Here is a 26,325-nt window from a genome sequence, read left to right as displayed (position 1 = left end):
CCGTTACACCGGAGAAATTGACAGCACCGTTCTTTCTTTGGCTTTTTTTGTCCACTTTCAAACATCAAAGGACCACTTAGAGGCTCTAGAGCCATCTGTTGGCCTATTAGCTCCATTTTCTTGGTTTTTTTTTTCCAGATTCGAATTCCCTTTAATCTTCCAACTTCTTCCAACTTTTTAATCTGGGGTTAATTGTTTTCGTTAATAATATATAGTATCTGAGTATATTATACCTCGGTAAGAAGCAATCTAACGGTCTTTCAGGTCCCCCTTTTGGTCCTTTTGCTGCGCTAAGCTTAAAAATCCGGCCAGTAATTTCTGTATTTTTTTATAATTTATTTCTGTCGTTCATTTTCATTTTTTTTTTATTCTTTTCTCCCGACAACCTTCCAATCCAAAACACTAGCGAAATTTGCTCAATATAAACACGGCACATTCGTTAGATCTCATTTTTAATCTCCGGATTTCGATGCATCAAGACCGTTGGGGCACAGACGATTTTAAATTCCAGAAGGCGGTGAAAGAACAAAGTCCGCACATCCCCGCTGGGCTGGCATTAGCGTCGACCTTGAAGAAATCAGGCAGGGGGCCATACGAACCCAATACACAATTCATCCCATAATATCCGATTTGTTCCGTACCATATCCTGAGATAATCGGTCCAACAAACATCCCCAGTGTCCAACTAATACTGGAGACGGATACCGCCCTCGAATATCCACCATTCGGTCCAAAGATTCCAGGATTGTCGGCTTGAATCTCATCAACAGCTTCTGCAAACCCGTTATTACCTATCGAATGTAACACAAACTTGTAAAAAAAAAAAAAACAAAAACTTACGAGTCGCTTCCATCATGCCCACTCCGTTGAGCAAACAGATCACAATCCCAATCGCTGTGACAGCTGCGCTGTATACAATCCAACCAACATTCTCTTGGCAAGCCCAGGGAAACCGTTCGTCCCCAGGAATTCCGATAATCCACATTAAAGGTACCAGAAGCGCAAAGCCTATCGTGGTCGGGTATCGCGTCCCCACCCGATCCTTCAGCCATCCGACTGGAACGCTAAAGAACACCGCGGGACCCTGAAAAGCCGCAAATAACAAACCCGCGGGGAGACTTCCCCAATGAAAAGTATCGCGCACATGGAGAGGAAGAGTTGTGTCGAAACTGGCGGTTAAAACGGCGTAACAGAAATAACTAACCACCCCACCCACAAACCGACCGTTGTTACACATGCATAAATAAAATTGCATGCCCGTTTTCTCCGATACTGGAGTGCTTACCTGTTCGGCATCATGCGATCGTGGCAGAAGTGCCTCTGTCTCGGGATCTGGTTCCCTATCGCGAACGGTTTCGGTATCACGCGGTCGCTCAAGCATCAGACATCGCAGAACCACATCAAAAATAATGATGAAAAGAACGCTAGACCAAGCTACCCAATACCCGCCGATATCGAACAAAACACCAGCCACGAGTGGTCCGCCCGATGTTCCTACCCCAATCGCAACAGTCACGAACCCATACATTTTGCCCAGCTGGTCAGCTGGAACGTTATCCGCCAGCGTAGCAAAGCCGACCACCCAGAGACCAGTGCTTGCAACGGACTGGATAAGCCGACCGGTAAAGAGAGTGAACACTGCATTGAGATTAATTGTCTTACTAGAAATGTCATCGGATGCTTGATCACTTACACGAGGTTGCCAGTGCGACTATCAAAGAACCCAGCAATGCGCCCGCAAGTCCGAATAGCAACCAGCCACGTTTCGCGCCCGAGCGATCAGCATGAGACCCGATCAGGGGGCTTGCCACGACCATGACGAGCGCGGTCTGCGATAGCAGCGCTGTGCTTGTGCGCTGTGTGAGCGAGACATCAAGTCCCAGTCGATGTTCGAGCACGAACGGAAGAATTGGAACGAGAAATCCATACAGATACATGTCTATGGACTGGGTCAACAGATACGTTTACCCCTATATTTGCCAAAACTTACCAGTAAGCATGGCCACTGCCATTGTCGCAACAATGAAATAAGTGGATGATCGCCATTTCTGGCCCCATGGTTCTTGGTACTTTAATGAAGCTCTCATACTGTCGTGTCCACTCATCGTTCCATGAGTTTAATGAATGAATCCAAAAAAATGGGCTGTTCTTGGGTTCGACATCAGTTAATTACCTCGGGTCTATATACCAACCTAGGTCGCCCCGCTTACCAATGGTTCGCTTGAATTGGATGCATATATTACCCCTGTACTGGGATTTCGAGACCGTTCTGTATGACTCATCATGCAATGGTCTGATGTCGGCTGGCAAGCTAGGCTGACAAGCTAGACCGGGGTGGTCGGCGGTTGCGCTATTGCTGTCAGAATCTGTCGGCACACAAAGGGGCTTTTCCGGCAAAGCAAGGAGCTTGCATTAGTGAATTCAAATTAGGAAACTGCGCCACGGCTAAATTATTGGATATATCAGCCACACAGCCACAAGGATTCAATCAATAGATAACACATTTGCAAAGACAATCGAAAAAGAACAGTCTGGACATTGAATATTTAAGTGTGCGGAGTAGATCGCATCGAGTAGATCTCAGTTAGATCTCAGTACGGGGTATGGAGTAGAGATCATCGCATTAGCTGATCACCAGTACTCCGCTAGAACACTTAAAAGGCCACATATCTACTCCGTACCAAAAAAAAGGCTGATAGAACTTCAAATAAATTCAATCATGCTTCATGACATTAAAAGATTCGTTGACTCATGATACATTGGCATAATATCACTTAAAACACACATTCGCCGCTCGCCGGGCTCAGACATGTCCCCCGCATCGCCAAAGTACAGAACAAGGTGTATAACAAAAAAAGGCAGAATCGTAATCTTTCATAGTAAGGTTTCCTGATGACATGCAAGCGTCCACTCGCCATCCGAACCTTGACTCCAAGTCGTCGAGCCCGAACAGATGTATTCTTTCTTCCCGCGCTTAGCACGGACCTTGTATGTAACGACGCCGGCCATCAAATCGACGATGATAACTCGTACCTCCTCGAACTGGTAGGCATCGAATCGGTGGAAGGGTGGTCGCACGGCTTTCTTGAACGCTTCTTCGTCCTCGAGGGTGATGATTTCCTTCTGAGGGAATAGGAAACAGGCTTCAGGGTTGCTAAGTTTCCAGATGGGAGGTGCTGGATCGGCGGATGTGAGGGCTGTCCAGAGTTCGCGCTCTTTGTGGAGGATGTCTTCGCGGATACGTTCGTGCATTCCAGGCATGGTGGGTGGTTGTGGTTGTAGTTGTTTTAGTTGCGAAGTGGTTGGTTGGTGGGTATCGAGGAAAGATGCTGAAGTGCGAAAATATGTTGCGATGTGAATGTGCGAATTCAAATGAATGGTATGTTAAGAAGGAAACACTGGAAGCAAATGAGTATAAACACTTAGACTTTGAGGGCCCTGGCCTTGATTTTATTGTTTTGGCATCCATGGTATCTAAATTAAAATGACGTCAGATGACGTTGAGGCAAACAATTTAATCTCCGGGGATCAGCACATCACAACACACATCACAGCATATGGCAGCGCTCTATTCTAATAATATTGTACGCTTGACATGCGTCATGATCCACTGTTTGATGTCTGCAGTCGGTGGCTTAAAAGCCCCAGCATCACTGGCCTGGCGCATCCACAACCCTCCCGAGTTCATCCATGGAAGTGCAGCCACGCGAGGTTTGATTTCTACTTGGTTTTCTGCCAATGAGATTATTACATTTGCCACTTTTGGTGCCATACATGGGCACACATGTATCTGCGCCGGACTTTCCTAGGTCTTCTCCTATCTGAACCGCTTTAATGACAGCGCTTATTTAGGCTTCGGGGGTATATCAGTGATAGGCTTGGGTGTTCAAATGCTCATTGGGTGCTCTTTACTAATACTCAGTGTCCAATGAGTAGCTCTGATCACTCAGACCACCATAGACTACATGCATGTATGTATCCGTATCTTCAAAATAGTACTAGCCTTATAGTGTAGTTTATATATAATTGTTGGTTAATAGTGTTGCCCCTACGACATGTATCCATGTTCTGGAGTACTTAAGTACTTATTTCATTAAGTATCTTGCGGCTTGATACGTTGATATAATATTGTATCCTTTGGCTTCACATACATATCGGATGGACCAAGCTACCTATGTGCCACCTAGGCCGTTATGGACCGTTTGTTTTTCGACTAGGCCTAGAACATGAACAGCGGTAGTGGAATGTACAATACACCCTTATTGGTAGCTGAATGACTGCCAGGTTCCTAGGACGCTGGTACTCTAACTCCTTAAGCCGATGTCTATCCAGATGTACTAGAAGGAGCCACATCGCAGAAGGAAAAGCCTTGTCGAAGCCTTAGTATAGAGTCCTCTAGACGGCGTTACGAAACATGCCAAATTAAGCAAGAGCCCCGTGACTTGTGCGGAGAATGGACAATTTGATATATGTGTGGTTTGCTTAGGGACCCGTTCAGCATTTGAAAACGAGGCGTTGATTGTAGACGGTGATTCTCTATGAGCTAAAGGTACAGCTGATGAAGAGCAATCGCCCGATAAGACTAATGCATCTGCGTTAGAATCCAAATGAACTGTTCCAACGAGTTCACGTCTAGTATACCATTGCCTAGCAAGGGTGAATCCCACCGGCCATTTTCAGCTGCGTGGTTATACCGGTCGTTCTCGGGTGGATAATGAAGTTCCGGAGGAAGAGGAAGTGAGGGAAGAGGGAGATATATACAATAGCTTCAGAGGATACACTGTTGAGACATGGTTTCTAGATACATTGTTTGTGAGGCGCCCGCTAGCTGCCCATTTAGCTATCTTCTGTTGTTTGTAGATAATCAGTTCCTTCCTCTCTTCCCATCCATCTTCTTCTCTCTTGTCGCCCATACTCGTTTCACTTACTGGTTAGTTCCCTTCTAACCAGACGACATTCAGCGTGTTACTTACTGATCACAGCAAGGTCAGATAGCATGAGTCTTTGGACCCAGCCAGTCCTCTAGAGCCAGTCAGCTATCAGAGCCAATCGAGATTCACAGCCAGTGGGTAGTCCACAGCGAACCAACCCGCATGACTTTTTTTCTTTGCATTGTCTTCCCATTACTTTTGCCTAGACATAGAATGACAGGTTTCCTAGCTGTGATCCCTCTCTCCCTAGAGGTAAGCCTGTCTTACACTCTATTCTTTTTATCATCTAACAAGCAGGAGGCCATGTACCAGAGGGACCCTAGACACTCCATAGATGACGATTACCACGAAGACGACATTTCGAGGAGAATGGCGACGGGCAGCGATGAGCCCAACTGGCACAACACAAGTACCAAGTATCCTTCGGCAATTTTCAAGGACAAGAGGGCCAGCAACATGAAAATTAACTGACCTTGTTCATTCTAATTGAATAGCTTCCAACAAGATTGTTTATGCTGTGACACATACCACTGCCTAAGGAAATATCCCGCGCACTGTCTATTCTAAGCCTGGTGCCAATTTGAAGTTTTCAATCAGCGGATGAACCAATATTCCCCATTTCGGCCTACATATTCGAATGGAGAGCGTGTAGAAAGCTCTATTTGATTTCGTCTTGGTATGGACTACCTTGGATCACGATGGTTACGAAGCCGAGAGAACCGAGACCGCGGGGACATGCCGGGAATGGACTTACAACTTCTCGTATGTACGATCGATTCCATCGTGAAAACAGATCCTGAAAGGCGGCTTGGAGTCACCCGAGGACTCCGATGGATATCAAAATCTGCCAATGAAGGATGCTGCTCGTGTAGCGAACCTCATAGGCGTGTTTCCCCAAGGCGTTATCGTCTATAAACCCAAAACTCTGGCCGACGTCGACCGGGCGAGCTGACACTACCTTCTATGACTTCAAGTAATACGTCAAGCTCATTGTTGACGTGGTGAAACCTTTGATTGCGGCAAATGCGGGATATCAACGCACTGGCCCCTGGGGTAAGATGCGCTTGATTCTCTAGCCCTCTAACGATAGAAGAGGCACATACACCTTTAAGCGCCTAGGTCACATGATAGTGAGGCTTAGGATGGTGCGTTTGGCAGATCAGACGTTTGATACCACATACAACTTCGAGTGCGCGTATTATGACTTCCACATCAGTTGTCTTCAGCGGCAGCATAAACTCGGGTACTCAGGTGGGAGTTAATTACGGATCTATCCATCTGTCCCAAGGTAGGTTTCACGAGGCCATCACCAAGGTCAGATTAACTAATCATTTCTTGCAGGCCCCGAGGGAGAGGGAGGACCAGAAACCCCACCTCCCCCTGTATCGACCGTTCCGTTCGTTCGTGACCCAGACTTTGTCGATCGTGGAACATTACTCGGTCAGGTATACGACAAAGGAACGACACCAGGGGCTCGGATAGCGCTTGTTGGGCTTGGGGGCGTGGGGTAAGTGGAGATGGTCTGTAGATTGGTCATTGCTAATACATGGAAAGGAAATCTCAACTTGCGATCGAATGCTCTTACCGAATGCGAGAAGAGTCGCCTAATACATGGGCTTTCTGGATTCACGCAGGTAATGCCGCTCGTTATGAGCAGAGTTGTCGAGATATCGCCGACCGAGTCAAGATCCCGGGGCGGAGGGATCCCACCTCGAATATTTTCAAACTCTTTCACGACTGGCTTGTCGATGAGAGAAATGGAAAATGGGTTCTGGTCCTTGATAATGTGGATGATAGTAGTTTCCTCCACGAAGTTCAAAGTGGTCACAGTGGTGCACAAGGGCGGCCACTCTTCACATACCTCCCGATTAGCCTTAATGGGTCAATGATCATAACATCCCGAAGCAGAGGTGCAGCACTTAGCATGGTGGAAGACGGCGATATAATTACGATCGAACCGATGGATCCGTCACACGCAACGATGCTATTTAAAAAGAAGCTAGGAGCGCAAATCGAGGAGGAAAATATCATTCAGCTCGCTGCTGCGCTTGACTATATACCACTTGCGATCGTGCAAGCCGCAAACTACATCAAGCAGAGAAGGCCACGGGTTTCGGTGCCACAGTATCTCACAAAATTTCAGAAGAGCGACCTTAAGAGAACCAGTCTCCTAGCGTATGACATGGGACAGCTGCGTCGGGATAGGGAAGCCAATAACTCCATCCTTACTACGTGGCAAATATCCTTCAACCACATACAGCAAATTGAACCGGCAGCAGCCGACCTTTTATCACTTATGAGTTTCTTCGACCGCCAAGGCATTCCTGGAACCCTCCTTCAATATCAGCCAGCGAAGGAAAATGGCGATATACATTCGGAAGACAAGAACGAGATATCTGACGATGATGAGGGGATCGAAACGGATTCTAGCGTGGACGATGACTTTGAAGACAATATCCTGACCTTGAGAAATTACTCGATGATTTCTATTGGTGTGAATGAAGACACTTTCGAAATGCATCGGCTCGTGCAACTTGCTATGCGGAAGTGGCTTGAGGCCCATGGAAAACTCGAACATTGGAAGCAACAATTCATCGAGATACTTCATCATACGTTTCCGACCGGGCATTTTGAGACATGGGCTGTGTGTCAGCCGCTCTTTCCACATGTACAATCTGCTGTCACGCAACGGCCGGTTCAGGAAGACATATTGCAAAAGTGGGCTAGCCTAGTTCATAGATCAGCATGCTTTGCGTTTACAAAGGAGGATATCGTCGAGTGTGAGAAGATGGCAGTCTTGGCTATGAAGACAAGAAAGAGATTGTTTGGTCCATATGACGAAAAGACACTGGAGAGTTCTGAAATTGCTGGGCTAGCATATAGTCTTAGCGGGAGATGGAAGGACGCAGAAATTCTGCAGCTACAAGTGATGAACGCCCGCAACCAGTTGCTCGGACCAGAGAATCCCGACACTCTGGTCAGCATAAGTAACCTAGCATCAACCTACAGGGATCAGGGACGGTGGAAGGAGGCTGAAGAGCTCGATGTGCAGGTGCTAGAGACCCGCAGCCAGGTCCTCGGGCCAGAGCATCCTGACACTCTGGTCAGCATAAGTAACCTAGCATCAACCTACAGGGATCAGGGACGGTGGAAGGAGGCTGAAGAGCTCGATGTGCAGGTGCTAGAGACCCGCAGCCAGGTCCTCGGGCCAGAGCATCCTGACACTCTGGTCAGCATAAGTAACCTAGCATTGACCTACATGAACCAGGGACGGTGGAAGGAGGCTGAAGAGCTCCACGTGCAGGTGCTAGAGACCCGCAGCCAGGTCCTCGGGCCAGAGCATCCTGACACTCTGGTCAGCATAGGCAACCTAGCATCAACCTACAGGGATCAGGGACGGTGGAAGGAGGCTGAAGAGCTCCAGGTGCAGGTGGCGGAGACCCACAGCCAGGTCCTCGGGCCAGAGCATCCCCACACTCTGGTGAGCATGAACAACCTAGCATCGACCTATAGGAGCCAGGGACGGTGGAAGGAGGCTGAAGAGCTCCACGTGCAGGTGCTAGAGACCCGCAGCCAGGTCCTCGGGCCAGAGCATCCCCACACTCTGGTGAGCATGAACAACCTAGCATCGACCTATAGGAGCCAGGGACGGTGGAAGGAGGCTGAAGAGCTCCAGGTGCAGGTGCTAGAGACCCGTAAGCAGGTCCTCGGGCCAGAGCATCCCCACACTCTGGTGAGCATGAACAACCTAGCATCGACCTATAGGAGCCAGGGACGGTGGAAGGAGGCTGAAGAGCTCCACGTGCAGGTGCTAGAGACCCGCAGCCAGGTCCTCGGGCCAGAGCATCCCGACACTCTAGCTAGCATAAACAACCTAGCATCGACCTACTGGAACCAGGGACGGTGGAAGGAGGCTGAAGAGCTCCAGATACAGGTGGCGGAGACCCGCAGCCAGGTCCTCGGGCCAAAGCATCCCGACACTCTGGTCAGCATGCATAACCTAGCATCGACCTACATGAACCAGGGACGGTGGAAGGAGGCTGAAGAGCTCGAGGTGCAGGTAATGAATACCTATAAGCAGGTGCTCGGGCCAGCGCATCCCAACACTCTGGCAAGCATGAACAGCCTTGCTCATACCTTAAGGTCATTAGGTCAACTTGATACTGCTTTACAAGTGATGATAGAATGTGCCCAGCTCTGCGGCCAAAATTAGGCCCTGACCACCCGGCTACAATATCCTCAACCTCTGCTCTAAATGACTGGGGTGGCATTGGTAGCTCCGTGTCTACCAAATCCAGTGGTGACCTTTGCAATGGTGCAACTACTGAGACTCAATTGGCGGAACAGACTGTCACTCCCACGGAATCCTCTGGGCTCTCTAATTAATATGCTGATATGCAAATACGTCAGCCTATGATTTCTCTTTGTCTCTTTTTTACGGAATCTTTCACAACTTGATCTAATTAATCGGTTATTCCTCGGCCGTGTTTTAAATACTTCAAGTAATATGAAATTATACCAAACAGGGCTCCGAATGGTTGTAACTACATTTGATGTACTCCGTAGTAAGTTTTAGGATAGGTTTGGACATATTTCGTGGGTTCTGCATGGAAGCCAAATCTCATCATATGAATCTTGGGTGACAAACATGGAATAAGGCACTATAAGTCGAACGACTAATCAATACCCCATTCAATCTTTTATGTTTTTAGAAGCCTCGTCTGTCAATGTTTGATTCACAAATTTACCGCGTTACGTAGGGTATATTAATAATTTCTACTATCTTAGATTAAGTTTGTGTATCATTGCTTTCGGGATTCTTCATGTTTTGATTCGGGAGCCAAGGCCCTCGGGACTCTCCCGAGCGCTGATCCTGCCCTAATCGGGTACATATCCACCGATCGGCGATGGTCCATCCGTAGCGTGAAAGACGCAAGGAATACAAATTCTTCACCTTTCAAATAAAAGACCTCGCCATATGCAGGAATAGACCTCCAATTGTACCGGCAAAGTTGCTCACCATGCGCCTCCTACAAACTTTGACGGCCTCGTTGCTGCTCACCGGCAGCTCACTATGCGCCGGGGCTACTGGGATCGCCAAGAATGGTCACCATGGCCATGAAGCAATTACTCCTAAGGTGTTCATTGTGTCAATGGTATGCACATCCAGCAAAATAATTGTAATGTCGCTAATAAATCATGACAGTTCGCACCTGAAGCCGAAGCTTGGTGGAACATCCCTGAATTCGACTTGCTTGCCCACAACATCACCATTCCCGGTCTTTCGCCTCTATTCCCGGACGTCCACTGCACCGAGGACTATGAGGTTTGCCAGCTCATCACCGGAGAAGGCGAGATCAATGCTGCTGCCACTGTGACCTCCGTCGCTTTCTCCCCTCTGTTCGATCTCACACAAACCTACTTCTTCGTCGCGGGTATTGCCGGCGTCAACCCCAAGAAAGCCAGTACTGCATCTGCAACCTTTGCCCGGTACGCAGTCCAGGTTGCACTACAGTACGAAATCGATACCCGCGAGCTTCCTGGCAACTATACCACCGGATATATCGCGCAAGGCACCGATTTCCCAGGTCAGTACCCAACCAGCATCTACGGCACAGAGGTATTCGAAGTGAACGCCAACCTGCGCACGATTGCCGCCAATTTCGCGCGCAAGGCAAACCTCTCCGACTCCACCGTAGCCCAGGCCTACCGCGCCCGCTACAAAACCCCCAGTGGGAAGTATAAGGCTGCCACCTTGCCCCCTAGTGTTATTGAATGCGACGTTGCGACCTCCGACGTGTACTTTAGCGGTAATATCCTCGGCTCGGTGTTTGAGAATACCACTAAGGTCCTGACCAATGGAACGGGTGACTATTGCGCAACCGCACAGGAGGATAACGCCACGTTTGAGGTCTTGCTCCGATCATCGATCCACAAGCTGACTGATTTCTCCCGCATTATCGTCATGCGCACTGCGTCGGACTTTGATCGCCCCTATCCCGGTGCTTCGGCGACATACAATCTCTTCGAATCCTCGGAGCAGGGCGCATTCGAGCCCGCTATTAAGAATCTTTATGTTGCTGGTATCAAGGTCGTCGAGGGTATTTTGGACGGGTGGGATGAGACATTTGCTGCTGGTGTCGAGGCCACCAACTACATTGGTGATATCTTCGGTACTTTGGGTGGTGTTCCTGACTTTGGCCCTGGACGCAAGCAGGCTCTCGTCGGTGGCGGCGCTTACAAGCGCAGTGTTCAAACCCGCTTCAGGCGTCGTGCTTAAGGTTTCTCTGTCTTTCTGCTGAGACCCTTGAAGCTTTACTTTGTTCGTGATGTGAAAACTATGTACTTATATTTGCATCTGTGGGCGAAAATCTCGGAATCATTCTTCTGTCATTGGCCTTTAAGAATCATCATGCGAACTTCACTCGAGTACCCCGAGAGGGAAATAATCAGCCAAAGCTTGATACCCCGCCACAGTAGGATGAAGATGATCTCCCGAATCATATTTCTCTAGCAACTGAGATTGCGCATGCGGATCCCTCAGCGCCCTGTCAAAGTCCAGTACCGCATCAAACACACCACTTTCCCGAATAAACGTATTGATTCGTTGACGAGTCCCCTCTCGCACGGCACTTGAGTAAGGCTGCACATAGTCTGAAGTCGGCGGTGAGCCGAACGGTGTGATGGTAGCACCAAATATCGGAATGCCTAGGGCATGCACCTGTGTCGCGATCTGTTTATATGCTGCAACAAGTTTTTTCTCGATCTCCGCCTGCGTGGCCACATCACTATCAGCGACGCCGATGTCATTGACGCCTTCGAAAATCATGGCATATCGCACTCCAGATTGTGCTAGGACATCCCGGCCAAGACGGCTGATCACATTTGGACCCAGGCCATCTTGTAGGATACGATTTCCGCCAGCGGCCTGGTTGAGAATGGCGATGTTTGACGTGTGTTTATGTTTTTGCATTCTTGCCACCAATAGATCCGGCCAACTACAACATTCATCAGCTATAAACATGCACTGTACGACGGTGTACTTACCGATCGTTGCCGTTTGTAGTACTTCCTCGCCCATCGGTGATACTGTCGCCAATGATCACAAAGGCACTAGACTTGGAAGGTAGAAAAGCCTCTACTCCACTGATGAAGTACCTGGGATAGAGGTTAGATACAGGTTCTCATTTAGGCCAATTAAAAGGATTGCGGTAGAAAGACTGACCAGTGATCCGTGCTTTGAACAGATGGGTCCGTGAGGTTCTCTGAGCTAGTCCAATCCCCAAAATCCAGGTATGATGTCGTTCTGCTTCCAGGATGGCCGGTAATAGAGAAACCTTGTTGTCCCTCTGCGAGATATATGTTGATCATGAGAGCCGATTGGGCCTGAACGGGGAACTTTATTGGGTCAGACACAACCTGACCACCGTTCGAGATCTCCACATCTGGGCTTCCATTGAAGAGGATAGTTTTCAATGACTTGGTCTGTAGCTCACTGACTCCCACCCGCTGTCCCGCCGGTAGGCCGATAGTCACCTTAGTGACCTGGAGCTCGTTTGGGCCAAATGCATTAGAGAGTCGAATACGGATCTCTTGTGCAGGTAATGAAACTTGGAGAGTTTGACGGATAGTAGTGTTGCTGAAGACAGCGGTGGACCCATTCTGCACTCCACGGTCAGTATCGAGGCATTAGCTGTGATAATGATATCCAACGTACAAATGGAATAGGGGGTAGGTTAGCGGGCTCGACCAACTGGGGCATTGTGGCCCATATATTCACCCAGTGCGAGTCTCTCGCCTTGTCGTCATGGCTTCCTCGGGCCAGCAAAGGGTAGGAAGACACTAAGTTCGCACATAATAGAGCGATTGAAAATATAGATCTGAGTTTGAACATAGTCACGGTCGTGGCAGATAGTTGACCAGGTACAAGAGTTACCTTTTTCCCCACATTTTAAATCGACTCTCAACCTTCAATTTATAGCCATTATCTGATGATTGTGTCCGGATAATGTGGGTAAATTCTGTTCATATTTTTCCTTATATATTGCCCGGCTGCATATCCTCTCCGTGAAGACAAATTGCGGGGAAGTGGCTAAATGCAGCTACTCCTTTTGGCGGCCTGGATAATTGGGTAAATTTCAACATCCTGAAGAATAATAGTGGGTGAAATATGGAAAAAAAAAAACAAATATGCTCCCGTCATCTCTACTGGAATATCTCCGCTGGAATATCTCCGCTAAAATGACGAATGACGTCTACGCGTATCCTGCAGCGTTTACGAATAAACAAGCATACATAAACCTCAGGTCATCCTGGGCAATCGATCTTCATGTGTAGAAGGTATACATTGTCTTCCTATGATGATAGTATTGCTCGCTAAAGTAATACTACTGTTTATTTTGGGAAGTAAGTGATTCGAATTGGGTCTGAAAATGGAATTGACAATTCTGGGACGATTGCGCCGCCTCATTGTAACGAATATGCTAATATCTCTTGAAGGAAAGATATAGAAGTTCAAATAAAGTTCAAGTCCCTGGGAATTAAAAAAAGCTTGGGAAATTTCCTAATCAAATCTGCTGTCATATTCCATGGTGGCTTAATGCGGCGAGGCCATGCGATGGATGCAACCCTACTTTCCACACCGGAATGGGGATACACCCCCTAAGTTCACAGTTCCCAAATCTTCTAGTCATATAATATGTACAATATAAAGGGAATTTTAGAGCGACAATAAACAGGCTAGACACAATCGGCATGGGTTATCAATGGAGAGAAAGGGGCAGCTGCGATACGAGCATATACTATCAGGGATATAGGACTCAAATCTTTGAGGCTTGCAAGAGAGGTACTTATCATTTCCCCCGTAGATAAGCCTATAAGCAGAGCCATACAGCCCGAATGCGACCATCTCCGGCGATCTTTGCCTGTTCAGCTGAAGCTTGATGCGGAGAAACGTGGGGGGTGCTATCCATGCATGGACGATGCAACATTCCCGACGTCTTCTTATCTAATAGAGTAAGGGATGTCACCTCTCTTTTGATAAGAGGAAGCTCGTATCTGGAGCTTATAACTTTGACTTCCCTTTCTATATTTCTTTGTCTATAACACCTCGTATACAACATGACGGGTCCAGCCCGCGCACCGTCGCTTGATGGCACGAAGAAAGCAGACACCGTGGGCACTACTGAAGAGCCCAGCACGCTGAAAGGCTATGGCTCTGTCCCGGGTGTGATAGATGAGGTGACTCGAGTCGTCGACCACAAGGCTGAACGGCGTCTCTGTCGGAAGTTTGATTATCGCCTGCTCCCTATCCTAGCGGTTATGTGTATGTTTACCCAATATTGGCAGATATGCGGGGAACTAACTAGCGACAGACTTATTCAATGCCCTAGACAAGGGAAATCTGGGAAATGCAGAAACTGATGGTATGAGCAAGGGTATGTATGATCCTGAATCCAAGCGGCGGATACTTGAGATTAATTAAATGGTTAGACCTAAACTTCAAGCCGAATGAGTACAATCTTCTATTATCGATCTTCTTTGTTCCATTCGTGATCTTCGCACCGCCCTTCTCAATGCTTGGAAAGAAGTTCAGTCCGGCGCGCGTACTTCCAATCCTGATGTTCTCATTCGGTTCTTTCACGATACTCTCTTCAGCCGCCTACAATTTCAGCGGCATGTTCGCCTTGCGCTGGTTCCTGGGCATGTCCGAGGCCGCATTTTTCCCACTGGTCATCTATTACTTGACCACATTCTACCGTCGTGGCGAGCTGGCTCGTCGCCTAGCTATTTTCTACGCTGCGTCGAACATCGCAAACGCTTTCTCCGGACTCATTGCATTCGGAGTATTCCAGATCGAGGGATCTAATATCCCCAACTGGCGCTACCTGTTCATCATCGAAGGCGGCGTCACTGTTCTCTTTGCTGTATTCGCGTTCATATATCTCCCACGGAGCGCCGCCGAAGCAAAGTTCTTATCTGAGGAGGAGAAGGCGCTAGCTTTCCACCGAATTCAAGTCGACTCCAGTGCAGTGGTCAATGAGGAGTTTAGCATCCGCGAGGCCCTTGGAATCTTCAAGCACCCCACCACATACGCCTTCTTGTGCATTGAAATCTGCCTCGGTGTGCCATTGCAGGGTGTTGCGCTCTTCATGCCGCAGATTGTCGGACGGTTGGGTTATCCCACTGTTAAAACCAACCTGTACACCGTCGCACCAAATGTGACAGGAGCAGTGATGCTACTTGTTCTCGCCTTCTCCTCTGATTGGACCAGACTCCGATCACCATTCATTGTTCTAGGTTTCCTGTTCACTTTCGCTGGGTTTATGATTTATGCATCCATTGACGATGTTCAGAATCAGATACACGTCGCCTACTTCGCAACTTTCATGATGACTTGGGGAACGTCCGCCCCATCCGTTATGCTTAGCACTTGGTATAATAATAACATCGCCCACGAGGGTCGCCGTGTGCTGTTGACGAGTATCGGAGTACCATTGGCCAATTTGATGGGTTTGGTTAGCAGCAACTTGTTCCGAAAACAAGATGCACCCAAGTATATGCCCGCGCTGATCAGTGTTGCTGCATTTGGTGCTACTGGCGCTAGTTTGACGGCTGCATTGGCATTTTACATGTGGCTGGATAACAAGCGACGCGATCGTCGTGATGGCGTCACGATCCGGGCGCGGGATATTCCGACAGAGCGAATGAGAGAAGGACCGGCATCTGTTGAATTCCGGTGGTTTTTGTAAAAGGATGGTCGAACGTCATGTCTGTACTTAGTTGAGAGAATTGAATATCTGTCGATAAGCCTTTCCCCGATCTTGCTTACACTGCTGCCCTCTTTCCCCGCGAAATCTCCCTGCAAAACAGAAAGCGTGGGGGGGTTCTGGAGTACAAGAACCTGTCTGGTGATCGATTTTCCCTTTTTGGAGTAGGGTCCGTGCCGTTGATTCAGGGTCATGTAGCGTTTGGGGTCGGGTGAACAAAGTTGGGGTTGGAATAAGTCAGCAAGATTCGTTAATCTTGAGCAGCCGAAGCTATATTAACCTTTGGTTAGTCCGGACTCCGGACTCTGAGTTACTCAGCTAAACCAAAACTCCTTTCGGTGCCCAGCCCTGGCGGGTACTTGGCATGCTCAGATGGTGCCGGTAGCCCTACCCGGGGATAAAGGTAGAGAAAGAATCCTGAACCTACCTCGGACCAGGGCATTGATGTAGCCGAATATATCGGGCACATTCGTCTCTCTGTTTTTCCCTTGCATGAACAATCTCACAATCATGAGCCATTGGGCCCGCTTGACAATATTTCAATCAGATCTGACGTGTACAAATAGTTGCTTTTGAACACGCCCACATCGAACATAGACACGGCCAGACCAGTGCGATTCTCATGCACCTCACCGGTGTGCTAATATGTAACCTGCCCCGCATCACGTGGACCAGGGAGACGTGTTTTGCAGCATCACTATAAAATGATGCGAGGGGCCTTGTGTTGTACAATTATCTGATTTCAACAGCTTCACACCTCCAACCACGCTTCACGTCCCATAAACAATGGCTTCCAACACCAACCAAATGTCGCCTTTGCGGCCCGTCACTCGGCATATCACAGGCCACAATGAGGCCGGGAGAGCAGTGATCCATTCCTCGACGCCAGCTGAGTGGGAATCACTTGAAGAAAGCAAGATGGCATTCAATGTTGTTTACACGACCCAATTCCCTCCAGATCTCAACAATGACGCGGATATCAAGACCCACGAGACATTGGCACAATCGAACGAGCTGGGCCTTGTCAACCCTGGTGGAACTGTATGCCGAATTGTGGACTTCGCCCCGGACAACCTCGTTGTAGTGCACCGGACTCAGAGTCTTGACTACGGTGTTGTGCTCGAGGGGCAGGTTGAAATGGTCTTGGAAGACAGCGAGCCAGTCATAATGAACCGAGGGGATGTTGCAGTACAGAGGGCCACGATGCATGGGTGGCGCAACACCAGCAAGACGGAATGGGCCCGTCTTCTGTTTGTGCTGCAGGATTGCAAGAAATTGACGGTGGCTGGGAAGGAAATGGGAGAAGATCTGGGACTTGCGACTGGAATACTCAAGCCGAGTGGCAATGATCAGAATTGAATGCTCCCACTTTTCTGGGATAATTTGACAATGAATTTCATTTTCAGAGCTACAGGGATCTATTGAACCTTGATGACTACCTTGCCAAAGTGGGTACCGCTCTCCAGGAACCTGAATGCTTCTTTAGCCTCGGCAAACGAAAAGACCCGGTCAACTACTGGGTGAATCTGAGTTTTCTCGTAGAAACGGATCATCTCTTCGAACCGATCCTTGGGACCGTTGATAATTCCTTTAAGGGTCACCGTCCGACGGAGAGCCAGCAGATTCACATTCAGGCGGTCGTCATCAGCATCCATCTTGCCTGAGACATAGCCAATACAGTTGATCAATCCTCCGAAAGCGATGCAATCAAAGCTCTTCCGCAAGGTTTTGGCACCGCCAACTTCCAAGATAATATCAGCGCCGTGGTTCTCAGTCACCTTCATCACTTCGGCTTCCCAGTTGGGGTTAGTGCGGTAGTTGATAGTGAAATCAGCACCTAGCTCTTTAGCCTGGTCCAATTTCGCATCGGACGAGGAGGTGATAATAACTGTTTGCATAGTCAGCGATTGCATTTAATAAAAGGTAGTAAGTCCCATTGCCCACCCTTTGCGCCAGCGGCCTTTGCAATCTGTAGTCCAGCGATAGCCACACCACCAGTTCCCTGGAGCAAGACATATTCGCCCTTCCCGCCGCTCTGGCCCATTGGTCGCATGCCATTGATAGACATCCACGCCGTGACCGAGGCAATGGGAAGGGTAGCGGCCTCCTCGTCCGACATAAAGCTAGGCGCCTTCACCAGGCTGTGGTCGGGGAACACACGGTGAGTTGCAAGGACACCATCCTGCGGCAGTCCCAGGCTCCTGCCAAGCTCCTTCTCGGTCACTTGGCCGGTTTGATGATCGGGAAGGAAAGTCGAAAGCACCCGGTCGCCGACTGCCCACTTGGTCACACCAGATCCAACCTGCGTCACCACTCCACACATGTCCGAGCAGGGCACAATGGTGGCATCCTGTTCGGCGGTTTTGTGATGTTTATACTCGCCCTTGGTCACTTTGAAAGATTCGGTAAGCCTAGATCCTGCCTATCTGCTCTTGGCGGGTGACTTACCTTCCACGTCGCGGTAGTTCAGAGAGACAGCTCGGATCTCTACCAATACTTCGCTCGGCCCTGGTGCGGTCAATGGAGCTTCGGTCTGGCTAAGGCTGTCAATGCCCTTCAAGGGCGTGATCCATTGTTGAACGGCCATTTTCTCGGTTAAAGAACAAGCGTAATTAGGAAGGACCGGAACAAGTTAAGCACTGAAGCAGGTTATTAATCACGTTGGAGAAATTTGGAGTATGGATCCATCGCTGAGACCTCAGGTGGGGGGCCCTGCAGGCCTGCAGGAGCTGAGTAATCGAGGTATTCAACCTCGCCAACTTCTCTCCAAGACTCCAGGGCTACTTTCTCTCCGTGGATGACCATCCGATTATGTCGAGAGCTGATCCCGACCATTTAGTCTCCTCGCACATGACAAAAGAGCAATTCTGGTCAGGAAAGATGAACAATGCACAGTAAACCGTGCAGCGGGGCCTAACTCCGCCAAACTCCGATGCGCTCCCTCTTTAATCATCCGATCTGCATTCTTCTCTCCATCAACTCTCACAATACCTTTCAAAATGGACGACGCATCACCTCTAGCTCTAGAAGAGCATCCACGTGATATTCCAGGTACGCAACCCTCAAAAATCGGCGTTATCAAGCTAACTCATTCCCCGCAAGCTCAATTCCACCACTCACCGGTTACTCACGCCTTCCCGCGGCTACCTCAAGCCATCGCCCACCGAGGTTTCAAAGGCCAATATCCCGAGAACACCTTATTATCAATCGATGGAGCGATCCGGGCAGGGGCTCAAGCTCTCGAGCTCGATCTTCACATCTCCCGTGATGGGATCGTGGTGTTATCACATGTAGGCACACACACTCCACGACCTCGGACCACGCTCATCGATTCAAGGATGCAAGCCTCATGCGCTGCTACGGTATCAAGAAAAAGGTCGCCGACTGTGACTGGGAGTATTTGAAAACTCTACGAACTCTACAAGCACCCCATGAACCCATGCCCCGGTTGGTCGATGTGTTGGAATACCTAAGTCAACCGGGTCGGGAGAACTTCTGGATCTTGCTAGATATAAAGGTATTGATTCTCGCCATTCGCACAATGTTTATCAGAAAGCTAATATCCAACCGCGATTCTCAGCTCACAAACGAACCCTTCGATATAATGGAACGAATCGCCAAAACCATCGAGTCAGTACCCATCCCCGCGGTCGGAACGGAATGGCATCGACGAATCATTCTCGGCTGCTGGTCTGCAAGATACCTGCCCGCGCGAACACAGCATCTGCCACTATACCCAGTGACGCTAGTCTGCGTCGACGTGAGCTATGCGCGCCAATTCCTTCAAGTACCACTTATATCCTTCAACATCAACCAGATGATCCTGATGGGCCCGCTAGGACGAGGGTTTTTAGACGAGGCGCGCGCAGCCCAACGTAAAGTGTATGTTTGGACAGTGAATGCGCCGAATCTAATGCGTTGGTGTATTCGACACGAGATTGACGGGGTGATCTCCGACGAGCCGGGACGATTCCGGCAGGTCTGTAAGGGGTGGGAAAAGGAACATACTGGTGTATTGGGGATCCCAAATCCCAATTTAGATCGGATCCCTTTGAGACAACAGATTGAGATCATTGCTGTGGCGCTTTATGTCATTTGCTTTGGGTGGATCTTGAAGCGGATGTACCTTGCTCCTGTTGAGAGACTAGAGTTTGAGCAACGCAAGTCGAAATAGTTGCATAGCGTCTCGGTGAATGTGCGATGGTATATTAATGGCCAGTGATATAATGAGGCATGATTTTAGAGTATTGATGAAATTTGAGAAAGAACATTATGTCCATTAAACTTGTAAATCCTGTACAACAGATAACCAAACGCCGAGCCGATATAGAGTACATTAGATACATTTCGGCATGAAGAATCAACAAGATACACCCCGGACGATGGCCCAAAAATCAGAAAACATGCCAATGGGGGGTTCTCCATACTGATGGAGAATAGCCCCGATGCAAGGGAAAAACAGACGATCAACGCCATTGCCAACGAAAGTTAAATGGGTGAGATAGCACAGAGGGTATATCGCGATATATAAAGGAATGAAGGAAGTGGGGAACGCCATCCGCGATAGAGAAGCGGAAAAAGGGAATGTGCAACTCGCGCTTTCCAATGTACACAGGAAAGAATGAGGAAGATGGTTTACTCAAATCATCATAAGCTTGGTGGTGCGTCGTTCAGGGAAGCGTCCTCCACCACCAGCGCCAGGTGGGAATCTAGCCCCGGGGTGGAGTCCCGGTCCAGGCCCAGGTCCAGGTCGTCCGCCAGGTGGAGGGTACGAGCCCGGTGGGAAGTGGCCAGACTGTGCCAGCGGAGACGAGCCTGGTGTGGGACGGCGACGACCAGGAGGTCCAGCAGGACCAGGACCAGGACCAGGACCAGGGCCAGGAAGTGGTGGGTGGTAGGAAGCAGCTGCTGCTCGACGAGCGTCCCTTTCGCAAAAGACTTCGCCGTTCCACTCGAAGTAGTCGCCCTTGAGAAGGACGCGGCATGTACGACACTGCAGACACTGGGTGTGGAATCGACGGCGATCTGGTCGTGCAGGGTTGCGCTCGACGGTCTCTAGATAGTGGCCCTCAATTCCGGTATTACAACCGGCGCAAAGGGAGCCGTTGCGCTCGTGATAATGCTGTGCGCAGAAGGGGCGGTTGTTGAGGACGTAGAAATCGATTGTTTGGAAGGGAGAGTGGCATTCAAAGCAAACGAAGCAGCCGCGGTGGTAGCGACCTGTGAGACGGCCGTCTGAGGATGAGATCGATTTCCCTGTAATCGTCTCATTGCAACCCTTACACTTCCCCTTCGAACGTCCGGTTGCGGACCGGGTGGGCGTGGTTGGTGTTTTGGGTTGTGGGGGAATGGGTGCTGTGAATGAGCGTTGAGGTGGTGCTGGCTTTCGGGGGATAGATGGTTTTTGTTGTGTTGATGTGGGAGTCGGCGGTTCTTTCCTCTCTGCAATCAACGACACGCCGCCTTGGTTGATTGAAGGGTCGGTAGGTGAATCCGGGCTGAAGAAAGCAGCTGGGATGGGAGGGACGTCTTCCATGGTGCTCCGTATACGGCCGGGAATTTCTACAATCGTCTGTCGGGTCCGAGCGGGCATCTCTTCAACCAACGGCGATAGATTCAGCGGATCAGTGGGTTTGTGTCGGTTCAAGCTGACGTCGGAGGGAAGACTAGACATGGAACTACCACTCCGGGCATCGGAAGGCGATGAATCAGAGGAGCTTTCGGAGTGATTCATTTGGTCATCCAGACCAAGAGCTCGGGCAAAGCTAGTGACGGAGAACGCACTTGTCGTACTTGCGTTAGAGCTTTTCCTTGGCGCATCGCTACCTGGCTCTGCTACCGCTGTCGCGGGGTGAAGGTGGGTTTGTCCAGGACGGAAAGCGATATATTCAGTCTCATCCTGGAATGAGCGGGATTCCTCTGGGAGATCGTGCAGTCCGGTAGTCTGGTTCTGGGCTGTTGGAATACCAAAGTCGAATCCACTAGCTTCTTCCTTGCTAATCCGGGATGAAACAACCGAGACATTGGAATCACGGGGGAAAGAGGTCTTGTGGGAGGTGCGGAGAGGCGCCAATGGCACTGGTGGTGTGTCGTCCATAAATGACCGGAAACCTCGCGAGAGGCTGTTGGCCGATGACCTCGTTGTGGAATCGCCGTAGCGACTGCTGGCGAAAGACGACCGGTAGCTGCTCTGGCTCACCGCCGAATCCTCCCTGCGATGATTCGTATCTGGAGACTTGGGTGGCATTGGACTAGGTGGAAGCTGTATATTCTCTGGCTTTGAACTGTGCCCCATTCCCGTCGAGACTTGTGGTTGTGATTTCAGTGGTTTCCGATCCATCATTGGACTTGGTGTCCTCACTTCAGTGGGCGACCTGTTTCCAGGCATGGGGAATGAGAAGACCGTGTCCGAGTTGCTCTCGGATCGATCCTCGGTCGGACTGTGAGACGGGCGCAGTGCAGATGGTGCTGGACTGGCAGGTAAGGGTGATAGATGGACACTGTTAGCTGGTGTCGGCATATTTGGCTGCAGGAATGCTCGATCTAGATGTAGGGTTAGTCGCAGATCTCTTCAACTCCCCACATGGCGATTTGAGACATACTTGCAGCGGAGGGGTCTATGGCCGGGGGAGGCCCCCGGCCAACCTTTGCCTCTATGAATCGGTCTGATTCAAACCCTGCCGATGGAGGCGGTGATGGGATAGGCGCGACTGGGGCTGATAAAGTCAGCACTTGAATCCTTCAAACTGAATTTTCGAAAGCCTACCGAATTCATTTCGAATGCATGTATGATCTCCCATGGAGGAGATCTCGACATTGCACCCACAATTGGAGCATTTTATGGTGGGCAACATGCCCATGTTCATTGAAGCCATCAAAGGTCGTGAACATCGAATTCAAGCCATATCCCGAGATATGGGGTAGTAGAGCAAGGCAAGTCTAAAGAAAAGCTGAAGTTTAGACCCTAGGAGAATTCCGGTTGTATGGGGGGGTACTTTGTGTTGGAAGAAAATACGCTAGTGCGGTAGCGTCTCCAGTGTGGAAAGGGGGTGCGTAACTTGTTCAGGGGTTATATTAGATGATATTGCTATTATATTATCTTATGATACTACAGAGTATACATAATTATGCGATGCAATACATAGCAGTTGTTACAAAGTTGATTCTTCCTCTATTGTCTCTATTACTCCCCTATATCACCATGTTAAAGGCGTTCCCTGAGACAAACCGGTGGAGCCAAAACATTGTGCGCACAGGGAACATGGATATGCACATCAGGGAAAAAGACACTGCAATGCGACTGGCCCGTACCTGGTGTCTGATCCTCCACCAACACCAATCACATTGTCCGGGCGGTATTTGAGTCCAATGTTTTTCGATCAGTGGGGGTGAAGTCAAGGGATATCACTCGATCTGGATTGTGACATAAACTCTACTCCTAGACCAAATCAAACCTCACGCCTATCACACGCTTCAAATCGTGTGATAGTTCGAAGGTCAGATTCTTTCGATTAAAAAAAAAAACAATCAACTTGTTTGCCCCGTGCTGGCGATCCGCGGGGCCCTTTTTTTTTCTCTCCGAGCCCACTCATCTTACTGGTCACCGCTTTCCACTCGACGCCATGGATCATGCACGACCCTGACACTTGACCCAAAGGAGAAGTACATACTCGGTACAGGATGCATCGTTGGTACATTTCTACCGTTTAGGTAGTTGCAAAAATTAAGCCAAGCCCGGGTTTGAATCGCTTTGGAAACTCGTCCGTGTGCGATGACGTGGGGACAATTAGACGAGATGCTACTCCAGACGGAGCACAGAGTATGGGGCTTGCGTGCGGGAGAGGGACGATCATTTGTTGCGTCTGTGCCTCTAGACACGGCCCAGGTTGGAGAGACGGACTTTATGTCCTCTTTCTCGCTCTCCTACTTACAATGTGGTGCGAACATCAACGCATGTCCCATGTCTCCCGAAGCTGTCGCTGGAGCGCATGAGTTGGCCAGCCGTGAAGTGCATCCGTTTGGATAAGCACCTGGACCAAAAGCTCTTGTTCATGTGGGTCCACAAAGCGATCGCCCCCTGTGATCATGATCAGCCTTATTTATACCGATTAGGAGATCACGACAATAAGTCTCCAAAGCTTACATAGATGGATGGCCATACACCCGACAACCATAGCTGGGGGCACGGAGGAATTGGATAATGAAGCCCCACATACTGTCCAAACCCCCCTACGGATAAGATCCTGAACTGCCTGTCAGTTTCTCTTCAAGTGCCTAATGGTGATTGGAAAGTTAAACACTTACATCAGCCTCCTGAATCAGACGCCCGCGCAGAGGTCCAACCGCAGGCAGAGTTGGGTCATGCACAACCAGCAGAATCTGAGCAAGATCGATGTATTGATTGCCGATTGCTACAGTCGCGATTAGCCTCAGTTCATATCCCGAATATCCTCCACGGTATACCACTTCCTAGAATATCGCCCGATACATACCATGCCAGGGACACCCGTAACGAATATCGGGCAATTTAACTCCCACTTCCACTTCTTCGCCCACAAAATAAGGGTCGAAAGAGTCCGGCCGAGTCTCACTCCATTGCTGATTGTGCGCCTTAAGCTCTGCATGCACGGTCACCGAGTGAGGTCCCTCTCCGAAACAAAATATCAAAACGTCCGCACAATGAGTGATTGCTTGATTCGCCCATGCGCAATCACCTGCATCAGGGCCCAGCTCGCTAGAATGGGAATTCAAGTTCAACGATCTCAGGTCAATGTCTGGGGCTTGGTGAAGGCTAAGGGCATTGTAAATCTCCTGGCGGAGGCCACTCCAGTAAACAGCGTGCCGTAGACTTGGGGTCGTGGTCATCATTGATGGACCCCGTATGAAAGCCTTTGTCCCGAAGGAGTGGCCTCGAATATCGGACCCGGCGAGTGGGACTATTGATCATTGTTAGCAGGATTCTTGACACACGTGGGAATGTAATCACTGCTCACCATCGAACTCTTCCAGCAAACGTAGAATAACAGTAGCAGCCAGCAAATCATCATCCATCGTAACGCCATGATCATCCAGCGCGGGAATCAACTTCTCCAGGCATGCCTGGTAGTAATGGTCTGACACGAAAGGGTCAAAATTTGTTGTGCGATTCAAATGACGGGCTGACATGGCCAATATTGCATTGAATAATGTGTCGCAGCGGCGTGCTCGGTAAGGGATATGGATAGCAAAATGCTGTTGGCGATCCGTGCAATCAAACTATATCATTCAGTCAGACTCCCGCGCATCATTTATAAAGATCAATACTTACAAAGGGTGCAACTTTATCCACAAAATGCTGCAACAAATGCGCCTCCTGAGGATCTCTCAAGGGCCATGGCCGCTGATATGATCGTTCAGGTGTGCTCACCACCGGGGGTATTGGCGAAACAACACTACTCCTCGCATACACTTGGTGGTTCGAGAAACCATATTGCGGCAAACCGGCGGTATATGAGGACCCGGGAGACAACCTTTCCGATATAGGAATAGACTCGGCTTGACTATGCAAACTCCCAGCAGGCGACTCAACATCGGTTGTCCTCTGTATCGGGGTATCTGGCTGACCGCTTCCACTTTCCAATATGAAGTCAACTAGATACGATCCGGTGTCAGACTAGATATCAAAGAAAATCGAGTTCGGAATCCAACCTCTAGGTGGTGGCCGAAGCCAAACTTGGTTGCTAGGGAACTTCGTGCGCGTCGTCCGACCCTTTGCCTGTCGGAACTTGGTTTCCTTTTTACCTCGAGTGCATTCTCGACCTGTGCGGACGCATCGGCCGCATTGTGGCGAGACTCCGTCGCCTATTGACAGTTAGAGGGGTTCTTGGCGGGGCTAGGCGGTATTACATTTATGGTGAAGTACACGGCATGGATCGCTGGATATAGTTAGATGTCAAATTTAAACGCTAGGCTTTAGGCCGTTGCTTACCAGCACTGGCTTTTCGGACCGGGCATGACGGAGTTGATTTCTTCACCTCCGTCGGGGAAGTTCCCCATTCTCCACTGCGGGGGATTTAATCCGGTGCCACAATATCGATGGCAGTGGCAGTGATGTCCAGTGACAGGTATTGTCATGGCATAAACGCTTTAAATAGTATTTGTTCTAGGCGAGATGACAATTTTCTTAGAAAAAAAAACCGTCCACTTCCCGGCGGTTGAATAAATACCCATATATATTTTCACCAAATGATTCCCAAACAACCAATACAAGTTGAGTCCACCACTTGTATTTGATAGAAAAAGCACGCAAGAAACCTCAATGGCATACTTTGTATTTGTCATGATGTGACAGTTCGGTTGTCTTTTTGGGTCTCATACTGAGGTTGCTATATACCAAAGTCCACTAAACAGCAAAATGATATACCCCTTGCAGATATCTCGGCATTCATAGATCATCTTTATTGACACCAAAATGTCTTTGCTACACCTTGCTGAACTGGTAAGATATGCGCTTTCAGAGGCTGATCCCGAGATCGGAATGCAATAAAAAAAAAAAAAATATGCAAGGACCGGATTCACCTGACACAAATCGCCAGATCTCTGATTAATGCCAAAATACATCGGCCAAGTCCTCCATATTAACATCA

At 49.2% G+C, this 26,325-nt stretch overlaps 13 protein-coding genes across 13 annotated transcripts; 7 read left to right on the top strand and 6 right to left on the bottom strand.

Moving 5' to 3' along the window:
* Positions 1–474: 474 nt before the first annotated feature.
* On the bottom strand, positions 475–2,105 carry N7447_007060 (uncharacterized protein; the record flags this gene model as incomplete). The annotated part of the gene is made up of 4 exons (XM_057231322.1): positions 475–773; positions 841–1,638; positions 1,694–1,939; positions 1,991–2,105. The coding sequence occupies 4 exons, from the start codon at positions 2,103–2,105 to the stop codon at positions 475–477; spliced, it is 1,458 nt and encodes a 485-aa protein (XP_057086412.1).
* Positions 2,106–2,874: 769 nt separating this feature from the next.
* Positions 2,875–3,261, bottom strand: N7447_007059 (nuclear transport factor 2 family protein; the record flags this gene model as incomplete). Its single annotated transcript, XM_057231321.1, has 1 exon — positions 2,875–3,261. One exon carries the CDS (start codon positions 3,259–3,261, stop codon positions 2,875–2,877), a length of 387 nt encoding a protein of 128 aa, XP_057086411.1.
* Positions 3,262–5,144: 1,883 nt separating this feature from the next.
* Positions 5,145–5,402, top strand: N7447_007058 (uncharacterized protein; the record flags this gene model as incomplete). The annotated part of the gene is made up of 2 exons (XM_057231320.1): positions 5,145–5,183; positions 5,229–5,402. The coding sequence occupies 2 exons, from the start codon at positions 5,145–5,147 to the stop codon at positions 5,400–5,402; spliced, it is 213 nt and encodes a 70-aa protein (XP_057086410.1).
* Positions 5,403–5,666: 264 nt separating this feature from the next.
* On the top strand, positions 5,667–5,883 carry N7447_007057 (uncharacterized protein; the record flags this gene model as incomplete). The annotated part of the gene is made up of 2 exons (XM_057231319.1): positions 5,667–5,693; positions 5,725–5,883. The coding sequence occupies 2 exons, from the start codon at positions 5,667–5,669 to the stop codon at positions 5,881–5,883; spliced, it is 186 nt and encodes a 61-aa protein (XP_057086409.1).
* A 248-nt stretch (positions 5,884–6,131) lies between these two features.
* On the top strand, positions 6,132–9,144 carry N7447_007056 (tetratricopeptide repeat protein; the record flags this gene model as incomplete). Its single annotated transcript, XM_057231318.1, has 3 exons — positions 6,132–6,219; positions 6,273–6,438; positions 6,486–9,144. 3 exons carry the CDS (start codon positions 6,132–6,134, stop codon positions 9,142–9,144), a joined length of 2,913 nt encoding a protein of 970 aa, XP_057086408.1.
* Positions 9,145–9,952: 808 nt separating this feature from the next.
* On the top strand, positions 9,953–11,211 carry N7447_007055 (purine-nucleoside phosphorylase; the record flags this gene model as incomplete). The annotated part of the gene is made up of 2 exons (XM_057231317.1): positions 9,953–10,087; positions 10,138–11,211. 2 exons carry the CDS (start codon positions 9,953–9,955, stop codon positions 11,209–11,211), a joined length of 1,209 nt encoding a protein of 402 aa, XP_057086407.1.
* A 141-nt stretch (positions 11,212–11,352) lies between these two features.
* Positions 11,353–12,825, bottom strand: N7447_007054 (SGNH/GDSL hydrolase family protein; the record flags this gene model as incomplete). Its single annotated transcript, XM_057231316.1, has 4 exons — positions 11,353–11,929; positions 11,979–12,089; positions 12,157–12,593; positions 12,649–12,825. 4 exons carry the CDS (start codon positions 12,823–12,825, stop codon positions 11,353–11,355), a joined length of 1,302 nt encoding a protein of 433 aa, XP_057086406.1.
* A 1,226-nt stretch (positions 12,826–14,051) lies between these two features.
* Positions 14,052–15,682, top strand: N7447_007053 (putative MFS transporter; the record flags this gene model as incomplete). Its single annotated transcript, XM_057231315.1, has 3 exons — positions 14,052–14,256; positions 14,306–14,368; positions 14,424–15,682. The coding sequence occupies 3 exons, from the start codon at positions 14,052–14,054 to the stop codon at positions 15,680–15,682; spliced, it is 1,527 nt and encodes a 508-aa protein (XP_057086405.1).
* Positions 15,683–16,486: 804 nt separating this feature from the next.
* On the top strand, positions 16,487–17,059 carry N7447_007052 (cupin domain-containing protein; the record flags this gene model as incomplete). The annotated part of the gene is made up of 1 exon (XM_057231314.1): positions 16,487–17,059. The coding sequence occupies one exon, from the start codon at positions 16,487–16,489 to the stop codon at positions 17,057–17,059; it is 573 nt and encodes a 190-aa protein (XP_057086404.1).
* Positions 17,060–17,118: 59 nt separating this feature from the next.
* On the bottom strand, positions 17,119–18,287 carry N7447_007051 (zinc-dependent alcohol dehydrogenase family protein; the record flags this gene model as incomplete). Its single annotated transcript, XM_057231313.1, has 3 exons — positions 17,119–17,588; positions 17,645–18,091; positions 18,149–18,287. 3 exons carry the CDS (start codon positions 18,285–18,287, stop codon positions 17,119–17,121), a joined length of 1,056 nt encoding a protein of 351 aa, XP_057086403.1.
* Positions 18,288–18,699: 412 nt separating this feature from the next.
* Positions 18,700–19,874, top strand: N7447_007050 (glycerophosphodiester phosphodiesterase; the record flags this gene model as incomplete). The annotated part of the gene is made up of 2 exons (XM_057231312.1): positions 18,700–18,990; positions 19,038–19,874. 2 exons carry the CDS (start codon positions 18,700–18,702, stop codon positions 19,872–19,874), a joined length of 1,128 nt encoding a protein of 375 aa, XP_057086402.1.
* Positions 19,875–20,339: 465 nt separating this feature from the next.
* N7447_007049 (Zinc finger LIM-type) lies at positions 20,340–22,575 on the bottom strand (the record flags this gene model as incomplete). The annotated part of the gene is made up of 3 exons (XM_057231311.1): positions 20,340–22,243; positions 22,303–22,416; positions 22,467–22,575. 3 exons carry the CDS (start codon positions 22,573–22,575, stop codon positions 20,340–20,342), a joined length of 2,127 nt encoding a protein of 708 aa, XP_057086401.1.
* A 1,071-nt stretch (positions 22,576–23,646) lies between these two features.
* N7447_007048 (Zn(II)2Cys6 transcription factor domain-containing protein) lies at positions 23,647–25,693 on the bottom strand (the record flags this gene model as incomplete). Its single annotated transcript, XM_057231310.1, has 9 exons — positions 23,647–23,777; positions 23,844–23,943; positions 24,005–24,111; positions 24,193–24,636; positions 24,694–24,955; positions 25,008–25,330; positions 25,388–25,540; positions 25,586–25,614; positions 25,668–25,693. The coding sequence occupies 9 exons, from the start codon at positions 25,691–25,693 to the stop codon at positions 23,647–23,649; spliced, it is 1,575 nt and encodes a 524-aa protein (XP_057086400.1).
* Positions 25,694–26,325: the final 632 nt, after the last annotated feature.

The sequence above is a fragment of the Penicillium robsamsonii genome, assembly GCF_028829455.1.
Source record: "Penicillium robsamsonii strain IBT 29466 chromosome Unknown utg000003l_segment0_segment0, whole genome shotgun sequence".
NCBI lineage: Eukaryota > Fungi > Ascomycota > Eurotiomycetes > Eurotiales > Aspergillaceae > Penicillium > Penicillium robsamsonii.
Note: the sequence above shows the minus strand (reverse complement) of the source record. Positions and strands in the feature narration are given on the sequence as shown.